The sequence below is a fragment of the Symphodus melops genome, assembly GCF_947650265.1.
Source record: "Symphodus melops genome assembly, chromosome: 21".
Classification (NCBI taxonomy): Eukaryota; Metazoa; Chordata; class Actinopteri; order Labriformes; family Labridae; genus Symphodus; species Symphodus melops.
The window spans coordinates 10,549,895-10,567,550 of NC_136711.1; the positions used below are offsets into that span (position 1 = coordinate 10,549,895).

At 46.4% G+C, this 17,656-nt stretch overlaps 1 protein-coding gene across 1 annotated transcript in view; it reads left to right on the forward strand.

The window, feature by feature from the left end:
• The window catches only part of LOC306842239 (uncharacterized protein), a gene marked incomplete at its 5' end in the record, with an annotated part of 33,180 nt that extends 15,524 nt beyond the window's left edge, over positions 1-17,656 (forward strand). Inside the window, 44 exons of the mRNA XM_079372365.1 lie at positions 190-396; positions 495-763; positions 859-1,004; positions 1,097-1,410; positions 1,764-1,970; positions 2,069-2,337; positions 2,433-2,578; positions 2,672-2,985; positions 3,337-3,543; positions 3,642-3,910; positions 4,006-4,151; positions 4,245-4,558; positions 4,911-5,117; positions 5,216-5,484; positions 5,580-5,725; positions 5,819-6,132; positions 6,485-6,691; positions 6,790-7,058; positions 7,154-7,299; positions 7,392-7,705; positions 8,058-8,264; positions 8,363-8,631; positions 8,727-8,872; positions 8,965-9,278; positions 9,631-9,837; positions 9,936-10,204; positions 10,300-10,445; positions 10,538-10,847; positions 11,247-11,409; positions 11,508-11,776; positions 11,872-12,017; positions 12,110-12,419; positions 12,820-12,982; positions 13,081-13,349; positions 13,445-13,590; positions 13,683-13,992; positions 14,392-14,554; positions 14,722-14,990; positions 15,086-15,231; positions 15,322-15,583; positions 15,729-15,894; positions 15,978-16,243; positions 16,413-16,510; positions 17,173-17,656. Coding sequence (XP_079228491.1) covers positions 190-396; positions 495-763; positions 859-1,004; positions 1,097-1,410; positions 1,764-1,970; positions 2,069-2,337; positions 2,433-2,578; positions 2,672-2,985; positions 3,337-3,543; positions 3,642-3,910; positions 4,006-4,151; positions 4,245-4,558; positions 4,911-5,117; positions 5,216-5,484; positions 5,580-5,725; positions 5,819-6,132; positions 6,485-6,691; positions 6,790-7,058; positions 7,154-7,299; positions 7,392-7,705; positions 8,058-8,264; positions 8,363-8,631; positions 8,727-8,872; positions 8,965-9,278; positions 9,631-9,837; positions 9,936-10,204; positions 10,300-10,445; positions 10,538-10,847; positions 11,247-11,409; positions 11,508-11,776; positions 11,872-12,017; positions 12,110-12,419; positions 12,820-12,982; positions 13,081-13,349; positions 13,445-13,590; positions 13,683-13,992; positions 14,392-14,554; positions 14,722-14,990; positions 15,086-15,231; positions 15,322-15,583; positions 15,729-15,894; positions 15,978-16,243; positions 16,413-16,510; positions 17,173-17,427 — 9,949 coding nt within the window. The 3' untranslated portion in view covers positions 17,428-17,656. The remainder of the gene's footprint in view (positions 1-189; positions 397-494; positions 764-858; positions 1,005-1,096; positions 1,411-1,763; positions 1,971-2,068; positions 2,338-2,432; positions 2,579-2,671; positions 2,986-3,336; positions 3,544-3,641; positions 3,911-4,005; positions 4,152-4,244; positions 4,559-4,910; positions 5,118-5,215; positions 5,485-5,579; positions 5,726-5,818; positions 6,133-6,484; positions 6,692-6,789; positions 7,059-7,153; positions 7,300-7,391; positions 7,706-8,057; positions 8,265-8,362; positions 8,632-8,726; positions 8,873-8,964; positions 9,279-9,630; positions 9,838-9,935; positions 10,205-10,299; positions 10,446-10,537; positions 10,848-11,246; positions 11,410-11,507; positions 11,777-11,871; positions 12,018-12,109; positions 12,420-12,819; positions 12,983-13,080; positions 13,350-13,444; positions 13,591-13,682; positions 13,993-14,391; positions 14,555-14,721; positions 14,991-15,085; positions 15,232-15,321; positions 15,584-15,728; positions 15,895-15,977; positions 16,244-16,412; positions 16,511-17,172) is intronic.

Genomic DNA, 17,656 nt, shown 5'->3' on the forward strand with positions numbered 1-17,656 from the left:
CCCGTTGTCTGTTCTGTTGAATCCACAAGGCGTTGTCAGTTTAAGAAGTTTACAACCAAAACATATAGAGGGTAACATCTAATTGCCAACTTGTTTAGTTTTTTTTCTGGAGATCTATTCCCAAAGTTTTTGTCATGATTGTTTTCTCTTAAAGAATGTGTTTAAAAAAAGCCCTTTGTGAACCGACAGAGATACTTTAGATCCATCTTCAATACCTTGTGTGTTGTTTGCAGTGTGTGGCATGACTCCCCTGAACACCAGGATAGTTGGAGGTGAAGACGCGCCACCTGGAAGTTGGCCCTGGCAGGTCAGTCTGCAGATATTTGGCGGCCATGTTTGTGGTGGTTCCCTCATCAACAGAGAGTGGGTAATGACTGCTGCTCACTGCTTCTTCAGGTGGGTAGCCGAAACAAATGTCTTTCAGTCAGTACTTTTGCCATGCTTTTGGCGCACTGTCTTCCTGAAACCAATGCCTTTCTGTCATCTTTAATCAGTGCAAGTCCCACCGATTGGCAGGTCTCTCTTGGCCGTCAGAACCTTCAAGGCGAGAACCCAAATGAAGTGACCAAGAGTGTGGACACAATCATTTTGCATCCAAATTATGACAGTGTCACCAGCGACAATGACATTGCTCTTATCAGGCTTTCCACACCAGTCCAATTCACAGACTACATCAGACCTGTGTGTCTGGCAGCGGGTGACAGTGCATTCAACAACGGTACTGACAGCTGGGTCACTGGCTGGGGCGCAGTTCAGGAGGGAGGTGAGTCTGCTTGTTGCTGGCTAACTGTTTGGACAATGTGTCTTATGCACAGCAGGTGGATGTGTAAATTGTCTGTCTTCTTGTTTCCGCCTCAGTGTCATTACCGTTCCCTGAAACTCTGCAAGAAGTGCAGGTGCCAGTTCTGGGAAATCGACAGTGTAACTGCCTCAATGGAGTGGGTACAGTCACAGACAACATGATTTGTGCTGGAGTTCTGGAGGGAGGCAAAGACTCGTGTCAGGTAGGAATCTTTTTTTCTTTTTTTGCTTTATGACAGACAATCTGTCCCATTCCAAAAGCAGTGACCTTCATTTCTTTGCTTCCAACTCCCAGGGTGACTCAGGAGGTCCAATGGTGAAACAGCAGGGCTCCATCTGGGTCCAGTCTGGAGTTGTGAGTTTTGGTTTTGGCTGTGCTCGGCCCAATCTCCCGGGAGTCTACTCCAGGGTTTCCCGTTACCAGTCCTGGATCGAGTCCCTCATCAGCTCAGATAAGCCTGGCTTCGTCCAGTTCACCTCCAATGGGCTGGATGCTGACAGCGGCTACACCTGTCCTGGCCTGCCACCCCCTGTTATTACCCCTACTACTGTTGCACCAGATGAAACCACCCCAGATTCAGGATCAACAGCCTCAAGTGCTGAGTGTAAGTATCCCAGATGCCCAAGTGCTTCTTATATGAATGTCACCTTCTTTTCAATTTGTAGAAAAAGAAATGACATCGTGGGGAATCTCTTGTTTCCGGATGTACTGTACGTTGCTCACAGCCTAAGCGTGTTCTTGCACAGATGGGGACATGAGGACTGCTGTCAGTCCCGTTGTCTGTTCTGTTGAATCCACAAGGCGTTGTCAGTTTAAGAAGTTTACAACCAAAACATATAGAGGGTAACATCTAATTGCCAACTTGTTTAGTTTTTTTTCTGGAGATCTATTCCCAAAGTTTTTGTCATGATTGTTTTCTCTTAAAGAATGTGTTTAAAAAAAGCCCTTTGTGAACCGACAGAGATACTTTAGATCCATCTTCAATACCTTGTGTGTTGTTTGCAGTGTGTGGCATGACTCCCCTGAACACCAGGATAGTTGGAGGTGAAGACGCGCCACCTGGAAGTTGGCCCTGGCAGGTCAGTCTGCAGATATTTGGCGGCCATGTTTGTGGTGGTTCCCTCATCAACAGAGAGTGGGTAATGACTGCTGCTCACTGCTTCTTCAGGTGGGTAGTCGAAACAAATGTCTTTCAGTCAGTACTTTTGCCATGCTTTTGGCGCACTGTCTTCCTGAAACCAATGCCTTTCTGTCATCTTTAATCAGTGCAAGTCCCACCGATTGGCAGGTCTCTCTTGGCCGTCAGAACCTTCAAGGCGAGAACCCAAATGAAGTGACCAAGAGTGTGGACACAATCATTTTGCATCCAAATTATGACAGTGTCACCAGCGACAATGACATTGCTCTTATCAGGCTTTCCACACCAGTCCAATTCACAGACTACATCAGACCTGTGTGTCTGGCAGCGGGTGACAGTACATTCAACAACGGTACTGACAGCTGGGTCACTGGCTGGGGCGCAGTTCAGGAGGGAGGTGAGTCTGCTTGTTGCTGGCTAGCAGTTTGGACAATGTGTCTTATACACAGCAGGTGGATGTGTAAATTGTCTGTCTTCTTGTTTCCGCCTCAGTGTCATTACCGTTCCCTGAAACTCTGCAAGAAGTGCAGGTGCCAGTTCTGGGAAATCGACAGTGTAACTGCCTCAATGGAGTGGGTACAGTCACAGACAACATGATTTGTGCTGGAGTTCTGGAAGGAGGCAAAGACTCGTGTCAGGTAGGAATCTTTTTTTTCTTTTTTTGCTTCCTGACAGACAATCTGTCCCATTCCAAAAGCAGTGACCTTCATTTCTTTGCTTCCAACTCCCAGGGTGACTCAGGAGGTCCAATGGTGAATCAGCAGGGCTCCATCTGGGTCCAGTCTGGAGTTGTGAGTTTTGGTTTTGGCTGTGCTCGGCCCAATCTCCCGGGAGTCTACTCCAGGGTTTCCCGTTACCAGTCCTGGATCGAGTCCCTCATCAGCTCAGATAAGCCTGGCTTCGTCCAGTTCACCTCCAATGGGCTGGATGCTGACAGCGGCTACACCTGTCCTGGCCTGCCACCCCCTGTTATTACCCCTACTACTGTTGCACCAGATGAAACCACCCCAGATTCAGGATCAACAGCCTCAAGTGCTGAGTGTAAGTATCCCAGATGCCCAAGTGCTTCTTATATGAATGTCACCTTCTTTTCAATTTGTAGAAAAAGAAATGACATTGTGGGGAATGCTTGTTTCCGGATGTACTGTACGTTGCTCACAGCCTAAGCGTGTTCTTGCACAGATGGGGACATGAGGACTGCTGTCAGTCCCGTTGTCTGTTCTGTTGAATCCACAAGGCGTTGTCAGTTTAAGAAGTTTACAACCAAAACATATAGAGGCTAACATCTAATTGCCAACTTGTTTAGTTTTTTTTCTGGAGATCTATTCCCAAAGTTTTTGTCATGATTGTTTTCTCTTAAAGAATGTGTTTAAAAAAGCCCTTTGTGAACCGACAGAGATACTTTAGATCCATCTTCAATACCTTGTGTGTTGTTTGCAGTATGCGGCATGACTCCCCTGAACACCAGGATAGTTGGAGGTGAAGACGCGCCACCTGGAAGTTGGCCCTGGCAGGTCAGTCTGCAGATATTTGGCGGCCATGTTTGTGGTGGTTCCCTCATCAACAGAGAGTGGGTAATGACTGCTGCTCACTGCTTCTTCAGGTGGGTAGTCGAAACAAATGTCTTTCAGTCAGTACTTTTGCCATGCTTTTGGCGCACTGTCTTCCTGAAACCAATGCCTTTCTGTCATCTTTAATCAGTGCAAGTCCCACCGATTGGCAGGTCTCTCTTGGCCGTCAGAACCTTCAAGGCGAGAACCCAAATGAAGTGACCAAGAGTGTGGACACAATCATTTTGCATCCAAATTATGACAGTGTCACCAGCGACAATGACATTGCTCTTATCAGGCTTTCCACACCAGTCCAATTCACAGACTACATCAGACCTGTGTGTCTGGCAGCGGGTGACAGTACATTCAACAACGGTACTGACAGCTGGGTCACTGGCTGGGGCGCAGTTCAGGAGGGAGGTGAGTCTGCTTGTTGCTGGCTAGCAGTTTGGACAATGTGTCTTATACACAGCAGGTGGATGTGTAAATTGTCTGTCTTCTTGTTTCCGCCTCAGTGTCATTACCGTTCCCTGAAACTCTGCAAGAAGTGCAGGTGCCAGTTCTGGGAAATCGACAGTGTAACTGCCTCAATGGAGTGGGTACAGTCACAGACAACATGATTTGTGCTGGAGTTCTGGAAGGAGGCAAAGACTCGTGTCAGGTAGGAATCTTTTTTTTCTTTTTTTGCTTCATGACAGACAATCTGTCCCATTCCAAAAGCAGTGACCTTCATTTCTTTGCTTCCAACTCCCAGGGTGACTCAGGAGGTCCAATGGTGAATCAGCAGGGCTCCATCTGGGTCCAGTCTGGAGTTGTGAGTTTTGGTTTTGGCTGTGCTCGGCCCAATCTCCCGGGAGTCTACTCCAGGGTTTCCCGTTACCAGTCCTGGATCGAGTCCCTCATCAGCTCAGATAAGCCTGGCTTCGTCCAGTTCACCTCCAATGGGCTGGATGCTGACAGCGGCTACACCTGTCCTGGCCTGCCACCCCCTGTTATTACCCCTACTACTGTTGCACCAGATGAAACCACCCCAGATTCAGGATCAACAGCCTCAAGTGCTGAGTGTAAGTATCCCAGATGCCCAAGTGCTTCTTATATGAATGTCACCTTCTTTTCAATTTGTAGAAAAAGAAATGACATTGTGGGGAATGCTTGTTTCCGGATGTACTGTACGTTGCTCACAGCCTAAGCGTGTTCTTGCACAGATGGGGACATGAGGACTGCTGTCAGTCCCGTTGTCTGTTCTGTTGAATCCACAAGGCGTTGTCAGTTTAAGAAGTTTACAACCAAAACATTTAGAGGCTAACATCTAATTGCCAACTTGTTTAGTTTTTTTTCTGGAGATCTATTCCCAAAGTTTTTGTCATGATTGTTTTCTCTTAAAGAATGTGTTTAAAAAAAGCCCTTTGTGAACCGACAGAGATACTTTAGATCCATCTTCAATACCTTGTGTGTTGTTTGCAGTATGCGGCATGACTCCCCTGAACACCAGGATAGTTGGAGGTGAAGACGCGCCACCTGGAAGTTGGCCCTGGCAGGTCAGTCTGCAGATATTTGGCGGCCATGTTTGTGGTGGTTCCCTCATCAACAGAGAGTGGGTAATGACTGCTGCTCACTGCTTCTTCAGGTGGGTAGTCGAAACAAATGTCTTTCAGTCAGTACTTTTGCCATGCTTTTGGCGCACTGTCTTCCTGAAACCAATGCCTTTCTGTCATCTTTAATCAGTGCAAGTCCCACCGATTGGCAGGTCTCTCTTGGCCGTCAGAACCTTCAAGGCGAGAACCCAAATGAAGTGACCAAGAGTGTGGACACAATCATTTTGCATCCAAATTATGACAGTGTCACCAGCGACAATGACATTGCTCTTATCAGGCTTTCCACACCAGTCCAATTCACAGACTACATCAGACCTGTGTGTCTGGCAGCGGGTGACAGTGCATTCAACAACGGTACTGACAGCTGGGTCACTGGCTGGGGCGCAGTTCAGGAGGGAGGTGAGTCTGCTTGTTGCTGGCTAACTGTTTGGACAATGTGTCTTATGCACAGCAGGTGGATGTGTAAATTGTCTGTCTTCTTGTTTCCGCCTCAGTGTCATTACCGTTCCCTGAAACTCTGCAAGAAGTGCAGGTGCCAGTTCTGGGAAATCGACAGTGTAACTGCCTCAATGGAGTGGGTACAGTCACAGACAACATGATTTGTGCTGGAGTTCTGGAGGGAGGCAAAGACTCGTGTCAGGTAGGAATCTTTTTTTTCTTTTTTTGCTTTATGACAGACAATCTGTCCCATTCCAAAAGCAGTGACCTTCATTTCTTTGCTTCCAACTCCCAGGGTGACTCAGGAGGTCCAATGGTGAATCAGCAGGGCTCCATCTGGGTCCAGTCTGGAGTTGTGAGTTTTGGTTTTGGCTGTGCTCGGCCCAATCTCCCGGGAGTCTACTCCAGGGTTTCCCGTTACCAGTCCTGGATCGAGTCCCTCATCAGCTCAGATAAGCCTGGCTTCGTCCAGTTCACCTCCAATGGGCTGGATGCTGACAGCGGCTACACCTGTCCTGGCCTGCCACCCCCTGTTATTACCCCTACTACTGTTGCACCAGATGAAACCACCCCAGATTCAGGATCAACAGCCTCAAGTGCTGAGTGTAAGTATCCCAGATGCCCAAGTGCTTCTTATATGAATGTCACCTTCTTTTCAATTTGTAGAAAAAGAAATGACATTGTGGGGAATGCTTGTTTCCGGATGTACTGTACGTTGCTCACAGCCTAAGCGTGTTCTTGCACAGATGGGGACATGAGGACTGCTGTCAGTCCCGTTGTCTGTTCTGTTGAATCCACAAGGCGTTGTCAGTTTAAGAAGTTTACAACCAAAACATTTAGAGGCTAACATCTAATTGCCAACTTGTTTAGTTTTTTTTCTGGAGATCTATTCCCAAAGTTTTTGTCATGATTGTTTTCTCTTAAAGAATGTGTTTAAAAAAAGCCCTTTGTGAACCGACAGAGATACTTTAGATCCATCTTCAATACCTTGTGTGTTGTTTGCAGTATGCGGCATGACTCCCCTGAACACCAGGATAGTTGGAGGTGAAGACGCGCCACCTGGAAGTTGGCCCTGGCAGGTCAGTCTGCAGATATTTGGCGGCCATGTTTGTGGTGGTTCCCTCATCAACAGAGAGTGGGTAATGACTGCTGCTCACTGCTTCTTCAGGTGGGTAGTCGAAACAAATGTCTTTCAGTCAGTACTTTTGCCATGCTTTTGGCGCACTGTCTTCCTGAAACCAATGCCTTTCTGTCATCTTTAATCAGTGCAAGTCCCACCGATTGGCAGGTCTCTCTTGGCCGTCAGAACCTTCAAGGCGAGAACCCAAATGAAGTGACCAAGAGTGTGGACACAATCATTTTGCATCCAAATTATGACAGTGTCACCAGCGACAATGACATTGCTCTTATCAGGCTTTCCACACCAGTCCAATTCACAGACTACATCAGACCTGTGTGTCTGGCAGCGGGTGACAGTGCATTCAACAACGGTACTGACAGCTGGGTCACTGGCTGGGGCGCAGTTCAGGAGGGAGGTGAGTCTGCTTGTTGCTGGCTAGCAGTTTGGACAATGTGTCTTATACACAGCAGGTGGATGTGTAAATTGTCTGTCTTCTTGTTTCCGCCTCAGTGTCATTACCGTTCCCTGAAACTCTGCAAGAAGTGCAGGTGCCAGTTCTGGGAAATCGACAGTGTAACTGCCTCAATGGAGTGGGTACAGTCACAGACAACATGATTTGTGCTGGAGTTCTGGAAGGAGGCAAAGACTCGTGTCAGGTAGGAATCTTTTTTTCTTTTTTTGCTTCCTGACAGACAATCTGTCCCATTCCAAAAGCAGTGACCTTCATTTCTTTGCTTCCAACTCCCAGGGTGACTCAGGAGGTCCAATGGTGAATCAGCAGGGCTCCATCTGGGTCCAGTCTGGAGTTGTGAGTTTTGGTTTTGGCTGTGCTCGGCCCAATCTCCCGGGAGTCTACTCCAGGGTTTCCCGTTACCAGTCCTGGATCGAGTCCCTCATCAGCTCAGATAAGCCTGGCTTCGTCCAGTTCACCTCCAATGGACTGGATGCTGACAGCGGCTACACCTGTCCTGGCCTGCCACCCCCTGTTATTACCCCTACTACTGTTGCACCAGATGAAACCACCCCAGATTCAGGATCAACAGCCTCAAGTGCTGAGTGTAAGTATCCCAGATGCCCAAGTGCTTCTTATATGAATGTCACCTTCTTTTCAATTTGTAGAAAAAGAAATGACATTGTGGGGAATGCTTGTTTCCGGATGTACTGTACGTTGCTCACAGCCTAAGCGTGTTCTTGCACAGATGGGGACATGAGGACTGCTGTCAGTCCCGTTGTCTGTTCTGTTGAATCCACAAGGCGTTGTCAGTTTAAGAAGTTTACAACCAAAACATTTAGAGGCTAACATCTAATTGCCAACTTGTTTAGTTTTTTTTCTGGAGATCTATTCCCAAAGTTTTTGTCATGATTGTTTTCTCTTAAAGAATGTGTTTAAAAAAAGCCCTTTGTGAACCGACAGAGATACTTTAGATCCATCTTCAATACCTTGTGTGTTGTTTGCAGTATGCGGCATGACTCCCCTGAACACCAGGATAGTTGGAGGTGAAGACGCGCCACCTGGAAGTTGGCCCTGGCAGGTCAGTCTGCAGATATTTGGCGGCCATGTTTGTGGTGGTTCCCTCATCAACAGAGAGTGGGTAATGACTGCTGCTCACTGCTTCTTCAGGTGGGTAGTCGAAACAAATGTCTTTCAGTCAGTACTTTTGCCATGCTTTTGGCGCACTGTCTTCCTGAAACCAATGCCTTTCTGTCATCTTTAATCAGTGCAAGTCCCACCGATTGGCAGGTCTCTCTTGGCCGTCAGAACCTTCAAGGCGAGAACCCAAATGAAGTGACCAAGAGTGTGGACACAATCATTTTGCATCCAAATTATGACAGTGTCACCAGCGACAATGACATTGCTCTTATCAGGCTTTCCACACCAGTCCAATTCACAGACTACATCAGACCTGTGTGTCTGGCAGCGGGTGACAGTGCATTCAACAACGGTACTGACAGCTGGGTCACTGGCTGGGGCGCAGTTCAGGAGGGAGGTGAGTCTGCTTGTTGCTGGCTAGCAGTTTGGACAATGTGTCTTATACACAGCAGGTGGATGTGTAAATTGTCTGTCTTCTTGTTTCCGCCTCAGTGTCATTACCGTTCCCTGAAACTCTGCAAGAAGTGCAGGTGCCAGTTCTGGGAAATCGACAGTGTAACTGCCTCAATGGAGTGGGTACAGTCACAGACAACATGATTTGTGCTGGAGTTCTGGAAGGAGGCAAAGACTCGTGTCAGGTAGGAATCTTTTTTTCTTTTTTTGCTTCCTGACAGACAATCTGTCCCATTCCAAAAGCAGTGACCTTCATTTCTTTGCTTCCAACTCCCAGGGTGACTCAGGAGGTCCAATGGTGAATCAGCAGGGCTCCATCTGGGTCCAGTCTGGAGTTGTGAGTTTTGGTTTTGGCTGTGCTCGGCCCAATCTCCCGGGAGTCTACTCCAGGGTTTCCCGTTACCAGTCCTGGATCGAGTCCCTCATCAGCTCAGATAAGCCTGGCTTCGTCCAGTTCACCTCCAATGGACTGGATGCTGACAGCGGCTACACCTGTCCTGGCCTGCCACCCCCTGTTATTACCCCTACTACTGTTGCACCAGATGAAACCACCCCAGATTCAGGATCAACAGCCTCAAGTGCTGAGTGTAAGTATCCCAGATGCCCAAGTGCTTCTTATATGAATGTCACCTTCTTTTCAATTTGTAGAAAAAGAAATGACATTGTGGGGAATGCTTGTTTCCGGATGTACTGTACGTTGCTCACAGCCTAAGCGTGTTCTTGCACAGATGGGGACATGAGGACTGCTGTCAGTCCCGTTGTCTGTTCTGTTGAATCCACAAGGCGTTGTCAGTTTAAGAAGTTTACAACCAAAACATTTAGAGGCTAACATCTAATTGCCAACTTGTTTAGTTTTTTTTCTGGAGATCTATTCCCAAAGTTTTTGTCATGATTGTTTTCTCTTAAAGAATGTGTTTAAAAAAAGCCCTTTGTGAACCGACAGAGATACTTTAGATCCATCTTCAATACCTTGTGTGTTGTTTGCAGTATGCGGCATGACTCCCCTGAACACCAGGATAGTTGGAGGTGAAGACGCGCCACCTGGAAGTTGGCCCTGGCAGGTCAGTCTGCAGATATTTGGCGGCCATGTTTGTGGTGGTTCCCTCATCAACAGAGAGTGGGTAATGACTGCTGCTCACTGCTTCTTCAGGTGGGTAGTCGAAACAAATGTCTTTCAGTCAGTACTTTTGCCATGCTTTTGGCGCACTGTCTTCCTGAAACCAATGCCTTTCTGTCATCTTTAATCAGTGCAAGTCCCACCGATTGGCAGGTCTCTCTTGGCCGTCAGAACCTTCAAGGCGAGAACCCAAATGAAGTGACCAAGAGTGTGGACACAATCATTTTGCATCCAAATTATGACAGTGTCACCAGCGACAATGACATTGCTCTTATCAGGCTTTCCACACCAGTCCAATTCACAGACTACATCAGACCTGTGTGTCTGGCAGCGGGTGACAGTGCATTCAACAACGGTACTGACAGCTGGGTCACTGGCTGGGGCGCAGTTCAGGAGGGAGGTGAGTCTGCTTGTTGCTGGCTAGCAGTTTGGACAATGTGTCTTATACACAGCAGGTGGATGTGTAAATTGTCTGTCTTCTTGTTTCCGCCTCAGTGTCATTACCGTTCCCTGAAACTCTGCAAGAAGTGCAGGTGCCAGTTCTGGGAAATCGACAGTGTAACTGCCTCAATGGAGTGGGTACAGTCACAGACAACATGATTTGTGCTGGAGTTCTGGAAGGAGGCAAAGACTCGTGTCAGGTAGGAATCTTTTTTTCTTTTTTTGCTTCCTGACAGACAATCTGTCCCATTCCAAAAGCAGTGACCTTCATTTCTTTGCTTCCAACTCCCAGGGTGACTCAGGAGGTCCAATGGTGAATCAGCAGGGCTCCATCTGGGTCCAGTCTGGAGTTGTGAGTTTTGGTTTTGGCTGTGCTCGGCCCAATCTCCCGGGAGTCTACTCCAGGGTTTCCCGTTACCAGTCCTGGATCGAGTCCCTCATCAGCTCAGATAAGCCTGGCTTCGTCCAGTTCACCTCCAATGGACTGGATGCTGACAGCGGCTACACCTGTCCTGGCCTGCCACCCCCTGTTATTACCCCTACTACTGTTGCACCAGATGAAACCACCCCAGATTCAGGATCAACAGCCTCAAGTGCTGAGTGTAAGTATCCCAGATGCCCAAGTGCTTCTTATATGAATGTCACCTTCTTTTCAATTTGTAGAAAAAGAAATGACATTGTGGGGAATGCTTGTTTCCGGATGTACTGTACGTTGCTCACAGCCTAAGCGTGTTCTTGCAAAGATGGGGACATGAGGACTGCTGTCAGTCCCGTTGTCTGTTCTGTTGAATCCACAAGGCGTTGTCAGTTTAAGAAGTTTACAACCAAAACATATAGAGGCTAACATCTAATTGCCAACTTGTTTAGTTTTTTTTCTGGAGATCTATTCCCAAAGTTTTTGTCATGATTGTTTTCTCTTAAAGAATGTGTTTAAAAAAGCCCTTTGTGAACCGACAGAGATACTTTAGATCCATCTTCAATACCTTGTGTGTTGTTTGCAGTGTGTGGCATGACTCCCCTGAACACCAGGATAGTTGGAGGTGAAGACGCGCCACCTGGAAGTTGGCCCTGGCAGGTCAGTCTGCAGATATTTGGCGGCCATGTTTGTGGTGGTTCCCTCATCAACAGAGAGTGGGTAATGACTGCTGCTCACTGCTTCTTCAGGTGGGTAGTCGAAACAAATGTCTTTCAGTCAGTACTTTTGCCATGCTTTTGGCGCACTGTCTTCCTGAAACCAATGCCTTTCTGTCATCTTTAATCAGTGCAAGTCCCACCGATTGGCAGGTCTCTCTTGGCCGTCAGAACCTTCAAGGCGAGAACCCAAATGAAGTTACCAAGAGTGTGGACACAATCATTTTGCATCCAAATTATGACAGTGTCACCAGCGACAATGACATTGCTCTTATCAGGCTTTCCACACCAGTCCAATTCACAGACTACATCAGACCTGTGTGTCTGGCAGCGGGTGACAGTGCATTCAACAACGGTACTGACAGCTGGGTCACTGGCTGGGGCGCAGTTCAGGAGGGAGGTGAGTCTGCTTGTTGCTGGCTAACTGTTTGGACAATGTGTCTTATGCACAGCAGGTGGATGTGTAAATTGTCTGTCTTCTTGTTTCCGCCTCAGTGTCATTACCGTTCCCTGAAACTCTGCAAGAAGTGCAGGTGCCAGTTCTGGGAAATCGACAGTGTAACTGCCTCAATGGAGTGGGTACAGTCACAGACAACATGATTTGTGCTGGAGTTCTGGAGGGAGGCAAAGACTCGTGTCAGGTAGGAATCTTTTTTTCTTTTTTTGCTTCCTGACAGACAATCTGTCCCATTCCAAAAGCAGTGACCTTCATTTCTTTGCTTCCAACTCCCAGGGTGACTCAGGAGGTCCAATGGTGAATCAGCAGGGCTCCATCTGGGTCCAGTCTGGAGTTGTGAGTTTTGGTTTTGGCTGTGCTCGGCCCAATCTCCCGGGAGTCTACTCCAGGGTTTCCCGTTACCAGTCCTGGATCGAGTCCCTCATCAGCTCAGATAAGCCTGGCTTCGTCCAGTTCACCTCCAATGGGCTGGATGCTGACAGCGGCTACACCTGTCCTGGCCTGCCACCCCCTGTTATTACCCCTACTACTGTTGCACCAGATGAAACCACCCCAGATTCAGGATCAACAGCCTCAAGTGCTGAGTGTAAGTATCCCAGATGCCCAAGTGCTTCTTATATGAATGTCACCTTCTTTTCAATTTGTAGAAAAAGAAATGACATCGTGGGGAATGCTTGTTTCCGGATGTACTGTACGTTGCTCACAGCCTAAGCGTGTTCTTGCACAGATGGGGACATGAGGACTGCTGTCAGTCCCGTTGTCTGTTCTGTTGAATCCACAAGGCGTTGTCAGTTTAAGAAGTTTACAACCAAAACATTTAGAGGCTAACATCTAATTGCCAACTTGTTTAGTTTTTTTTCTGGAGATCTATTCCCAAAGTTTTTGTCATGATTGTTTTCTCTTAAAGAATGTGTTTAAAAAAAGCCCTTTGTGAACCGACAGAGATACTTTAGATCCATCTTCAATACCTTGTGTGTTGTTTGCAGTGTGTGGCATGACTCCCCTGAACACCAGGATAGTTGGAGGTGAAGACGCGCCACCTGGAAGTTGGCCCTGGCAGGTCAGTCTGCAGATATTTGGCGGCCATGTTTGTGGTGGTTCCCTCATCAACAGAGAGTGGGTAATGACTGCTGCTCACTGCTTCTTCAGGTGGGTAGTCGAAACAAATGTCTTTCAGTCAGTACTTTTGCCATGCTTTTGGCGCACTGTCTTCCTGAAACCAATGCCTTTCTGTCATCTTTAATCAGTGCAAGTCCCACCGATTGGCAGGTCTCTCTTGGCCGTCAGAACCTTCAAGGCGAGAACCCAAATGAAGTGACCAAGAGTGTGGACACAATCATTTTGCATCCAAATTATGACAGTGTCACCAGCGACAATGACATTGCTCTTATCAGGCTTTCCACACCAGTCCAATTCACAGACTACATCAGACCTGTGTGTCTGGCAGCGGGTGACAGTACATTCAACAACGGTACTGACAGCTGGGTCACTGGCTGGGGCGCAGTTCAGGAGGGAGGTGAGTCTGCTTGTTGCTGGCTAGCAGTTTGGACAATGTGTCTTATACACAGCAGGTGGATGTGTAAATTGTCTGTCTTCTTGTTTCCGCCTCAGTGTCATTACCGTTCCCTGAAACTCTGCAAGAAGTGCAGGTGCCAGTTCTGGGAAATCGACAGTGTAACTGCCTCAATGGAGTGGGTACAGTCACAGACAACATGATTTGTGCTGGAGTTCTGGAGGGAGGCAAAGACTCGTGTCAGGTAGGAATCTTTTTTTCTTTTTTTGCTTCCTGACAGACAATCTGTCCCATTCCAAAAGCAGTGACCTTCATTTCTTTGCTTCCAACTCCCAGGGTGACTCAGGAGGTCCAATGGTGAATCAGCAGGGCTCCATCTGGGTCCAGTCTGGAGTTGTGAGTTTTGGTTTTGGCTGTGCTCGGCCCAATCTCCCGGGAGTCTACTCCAGGGTTTCCCGTTACCAGTCCTGGATCGAGTCCCTCATCAGCTCAGATAAGCCTGGCTTCGTCCAGTTCACCTCCAATGGGCTGGATGCTGACAGCGGCTACACCTGTCCTGGCCTGCCACCCCCTGTTATTACCCCTACTACTGTTGCACCAGATGAAACCACCCCAGATTCAGGATCAACAGCCTCAAGTGCTGAGTGTAAGTATCCCAGATGCCCAAGTGCTTCTTATATGAATGTCACCTTCTTTTCAATTTGTAGAAAAAGAAATGACATCGTGGGGAATGCTTGTTTCCGGATGTACTGTACGTTGCTCACAGCCTAAGCGTGTTCTTGCACAGATGGGGACATGAGGACTGCTGTCAGTCCCGTTGTCTGTTCTGTTGAATCCACAAGGCGTTGTCAGTTTAAGAAGTTTACAACCAAAACATATAGAGGGTAACATCTAATTGCCAACTTGTTTAGTTTTTTTTCTGGAGATCTATTCCCAAAGTTTTTGTCATGATTGTTTTCTCTTAAAGAATGTGTTTAAAAAAGCCCTTTGTGAACCGACAGAGATACTTTAGATCCACCTTCAATACCTTGTGTGTTGTTTGCAGTGTGTGGCATGACTCCCCTGAACACCAGGATAGTTGGAGGTGAAGACGCGCCACCTGGAAGTTGGCCCTGGCAGGTCAGTCTGCAGATATTTGGCGGCCATGTTTGTGGTGGTTCCCTCATCAACAGAGAGTGGGTAATGACTGCTGCTCACTGCTTCTCCAGGTGAGTTGATAATCTCAAATTGTGTAATCATCCTCCGTCGGTCTCTATATCTTGGAGACTGTTTTTCTTCTATTTACTTTTTTTTTTAAATGTCTCAGTTGGCGAAATGAGTGAAGGATTATCTTGTCTTATCTCAAAGCGATGCATTTTAATACATTTTATTTCAGTGCAAGCACAAATAGATGGAGGGTCTCTCTTGGCCGTCAGAACCTTCAAGGCGAGAACTCAAATGAAGTGACCAGAAGGGTTTCCTCCATAATCTTACATCCAAACTATGACAGTGTCACCAGCGACAATGACATTGCTCTGCTCAGACTTTCCAGACCAGTCCAATTCACAGACTACATCAGACCTGTGTGTCTGGCATCGGGTGACAGTACATTCAACAACGGTACTGACAGCTGGGTCACTGGCTGGGGCGCAGTTCAGGAGGGAGGTGAGTCTGCTTGTTGCTGGCTAGCAGTTTGGACAATGTGTCTTATACACAGCAGGTGGATGTGTAAATTGTCTGTCTTCTTGTTTCCGCCTCAGTGTCATTGCCGTTCCCTGAAACTCTGCAAGAAGTGCAGGTGCCAGTTCTGGGAAATCGACAGTGTAACTGCCTCAATGGAGTGGGTACAGTCACAGGCAACATGATTTGTGCTGGAGTTCTGGAAGGAGGCAAAGACTCGTGTCAGGTAGGAATCTTTTTTTTTTTTTGCTTCCTGACAGACAATCTGTCCCATTCCAAAAGCAGTGACCTTCATTTCTTTGCTTCCAACTCCCAGGGTGACTCAGGAGGTCCAATGGTGAATCAGCAGGGCTCCATCTGGGTCCAGTCTGGAGTTGTGAGTTTTGGTTTTGGCTGTGCTCGGCCCAATCTCCCGGGAGTCTACTCCAGGGTTTCCCGTTACCAGTCCTGGATCGAGTCCCTCATCAGCTCAGATAAGCCTGGCTTCGTCCAGTTCACCTCCAATGGCCTGGATGCTGACAGCGGCTACACCTGTCCTGGCCTATCAACACCTCCAACACCTCCAACATCAAAACCAAGTACAATTATTACCAGTCCTGCAAGTGAGTGCTGTGAATATAATCCATTCTCTCCACCTAATTTATTCAGAATGATTTGTCAGTTTATTCGTTGTTGTTTATTTTAATTTCTTCAAATTATTTCAATAATTTTATTCAGGGTCAGTGTGTGGTGAAGCCCCCATGAATAGTCGTGCTGTTGGTGACACTGGTGTTGTACTTGGGGGAACATGGCCCTGGATGGTTAGCCTGCACAGGAATGGGGTATACACTTGCACGGGAACCCTTATCGCTGACAATTTTGTCCTCACGTCTGCCGAGTGCTTCTCTGTGTAAGTGCTTCAACATTTACCATAATTTTTACCGGATTTATGAGCTTGATAATTAAAAATGAGAACCTTTAACTTCTCAACAGCTCCAACCCAGAGGTCAGTGAGTGGACTTTGTTTCTTGGCCACCAACATGTGAACGGCTCTGAAGAGTTTGAGATGTCTCTTGGCGTTACGAACATTATAGTGAGCAAAATGACAAGTTCAAACATTGGATTGCTGCAGCTTGAAAAACCAGTAAACTACAAGGATTATATCCAGCCTGTGTGTGTGGACACTAACAACGCCAGAACCTTCCCCGTTGGAAGTCAATGTTGGGTGCCAGGTTGGGGGAAAGGGAACAAGAGCGGGGGTAAGCATGTTTTTGTTGAAAGTTATTTTTTGCTACTTACACATTTTATTTCTCTAAAGATTTTTTAAATTTAAAGTTATTTTTTGTATGTGATTGTCTACATAGAGATTGATGTTTCTCTAAGACTGTATTCGTGTCGGTAAATGAGCTTTTTTCTGTGCTGATAAAGCTGGCTCAGGTCTCCGAGATATTGAAACTCAAGTGGCAAGTTGTGGAAATGTTTCTGATTCTGAGAACATCTGCACTTATACCATGGATCTTCAGCAGGTAATAACAAATTTCACAATATGCAAATATTTCTTGAAACTTTTTCTATTTTCCTTTCATTTTTCCCCCATTTTTATTTTATTGATCTTCTTGTTCTTTCTTCACCTTATTACATGATAATCTCTCTCTCTTTCTCTGTCCATACATTTTGCACAAGTTATTATTCATATTCTCTTATTTCAATCTAAATTGAACACATAGTTTAGTTTATTTTTTCTTCTTCTTATTTGATTACCTTTGATGCTCTGATTTCATACTTAACACTTTGTCTCCAGGCTATGCCAAAAGGCACACAAAATGACAACTCCTCACAGGAGCTGTCATTCTCTAAGACTGTATTCATGTTGGTAAACAAGCTTTTCTCTGTGCTTTGAATTGCACATCTCATGTAATGCAGACAAATCTTTTTTTAAATACTGCAATGTTCTTTATTTTCTCTGTTAATTATCAGCTATTTCAGAAAAGCATGTACGTTTTTTCGGGTTATTTGATCTTATCCACTTTTGTAAGGCTTTTACCCCCTGAATAACAATTAAATAACCAATTGTGAAATGTGATTCTATCCAAACACCATACTCTGTAGTTATGACAGCCAGAAAACTGTGTTTCAGTTCAAAAGTCATTTAATCACTTATGAGGATTCTTCTGGTTTTCATCTGCAGGGGGATCAGGGTGCCCCTCTACTTTGCAAGTCAGACTCTTCTTGGTTCCAGGTGGCTGTCGTGTCAATGAGTGGCAGTAAATCAGTTCGTGCGGATGTTCAGGTCTTCGCAAAAACCTCTAGATTTGGATCCTTTTTGAAGGAGACGGTTGGTGACATGCCAACTCCGTTAGCAACAGGAAATGCAGGAAGTTTCACAATTTCCTTATTCCTTTCGTTCGCCGTCCCTATGGCCTCAATGTTCCTTTTATCATAATGTTAGCTCTTTTTTATGGCTCTTGTGAAATTCTGTTAATGCACTTCAGATACTCAAAGTGATAGAATTGTTACATCATGAGGCACTTCAAAAGTTTACATGTTACTGTTGTATAATGTTTTTAATATTCAAAATGTGTTGTTTTTTCAGTTAGATAAAGGAAAGCTTGAATGTAACTCATGTTATACCTTTGTCTTTCTTTCAACACATGAAGGTGAAAATCACTCAA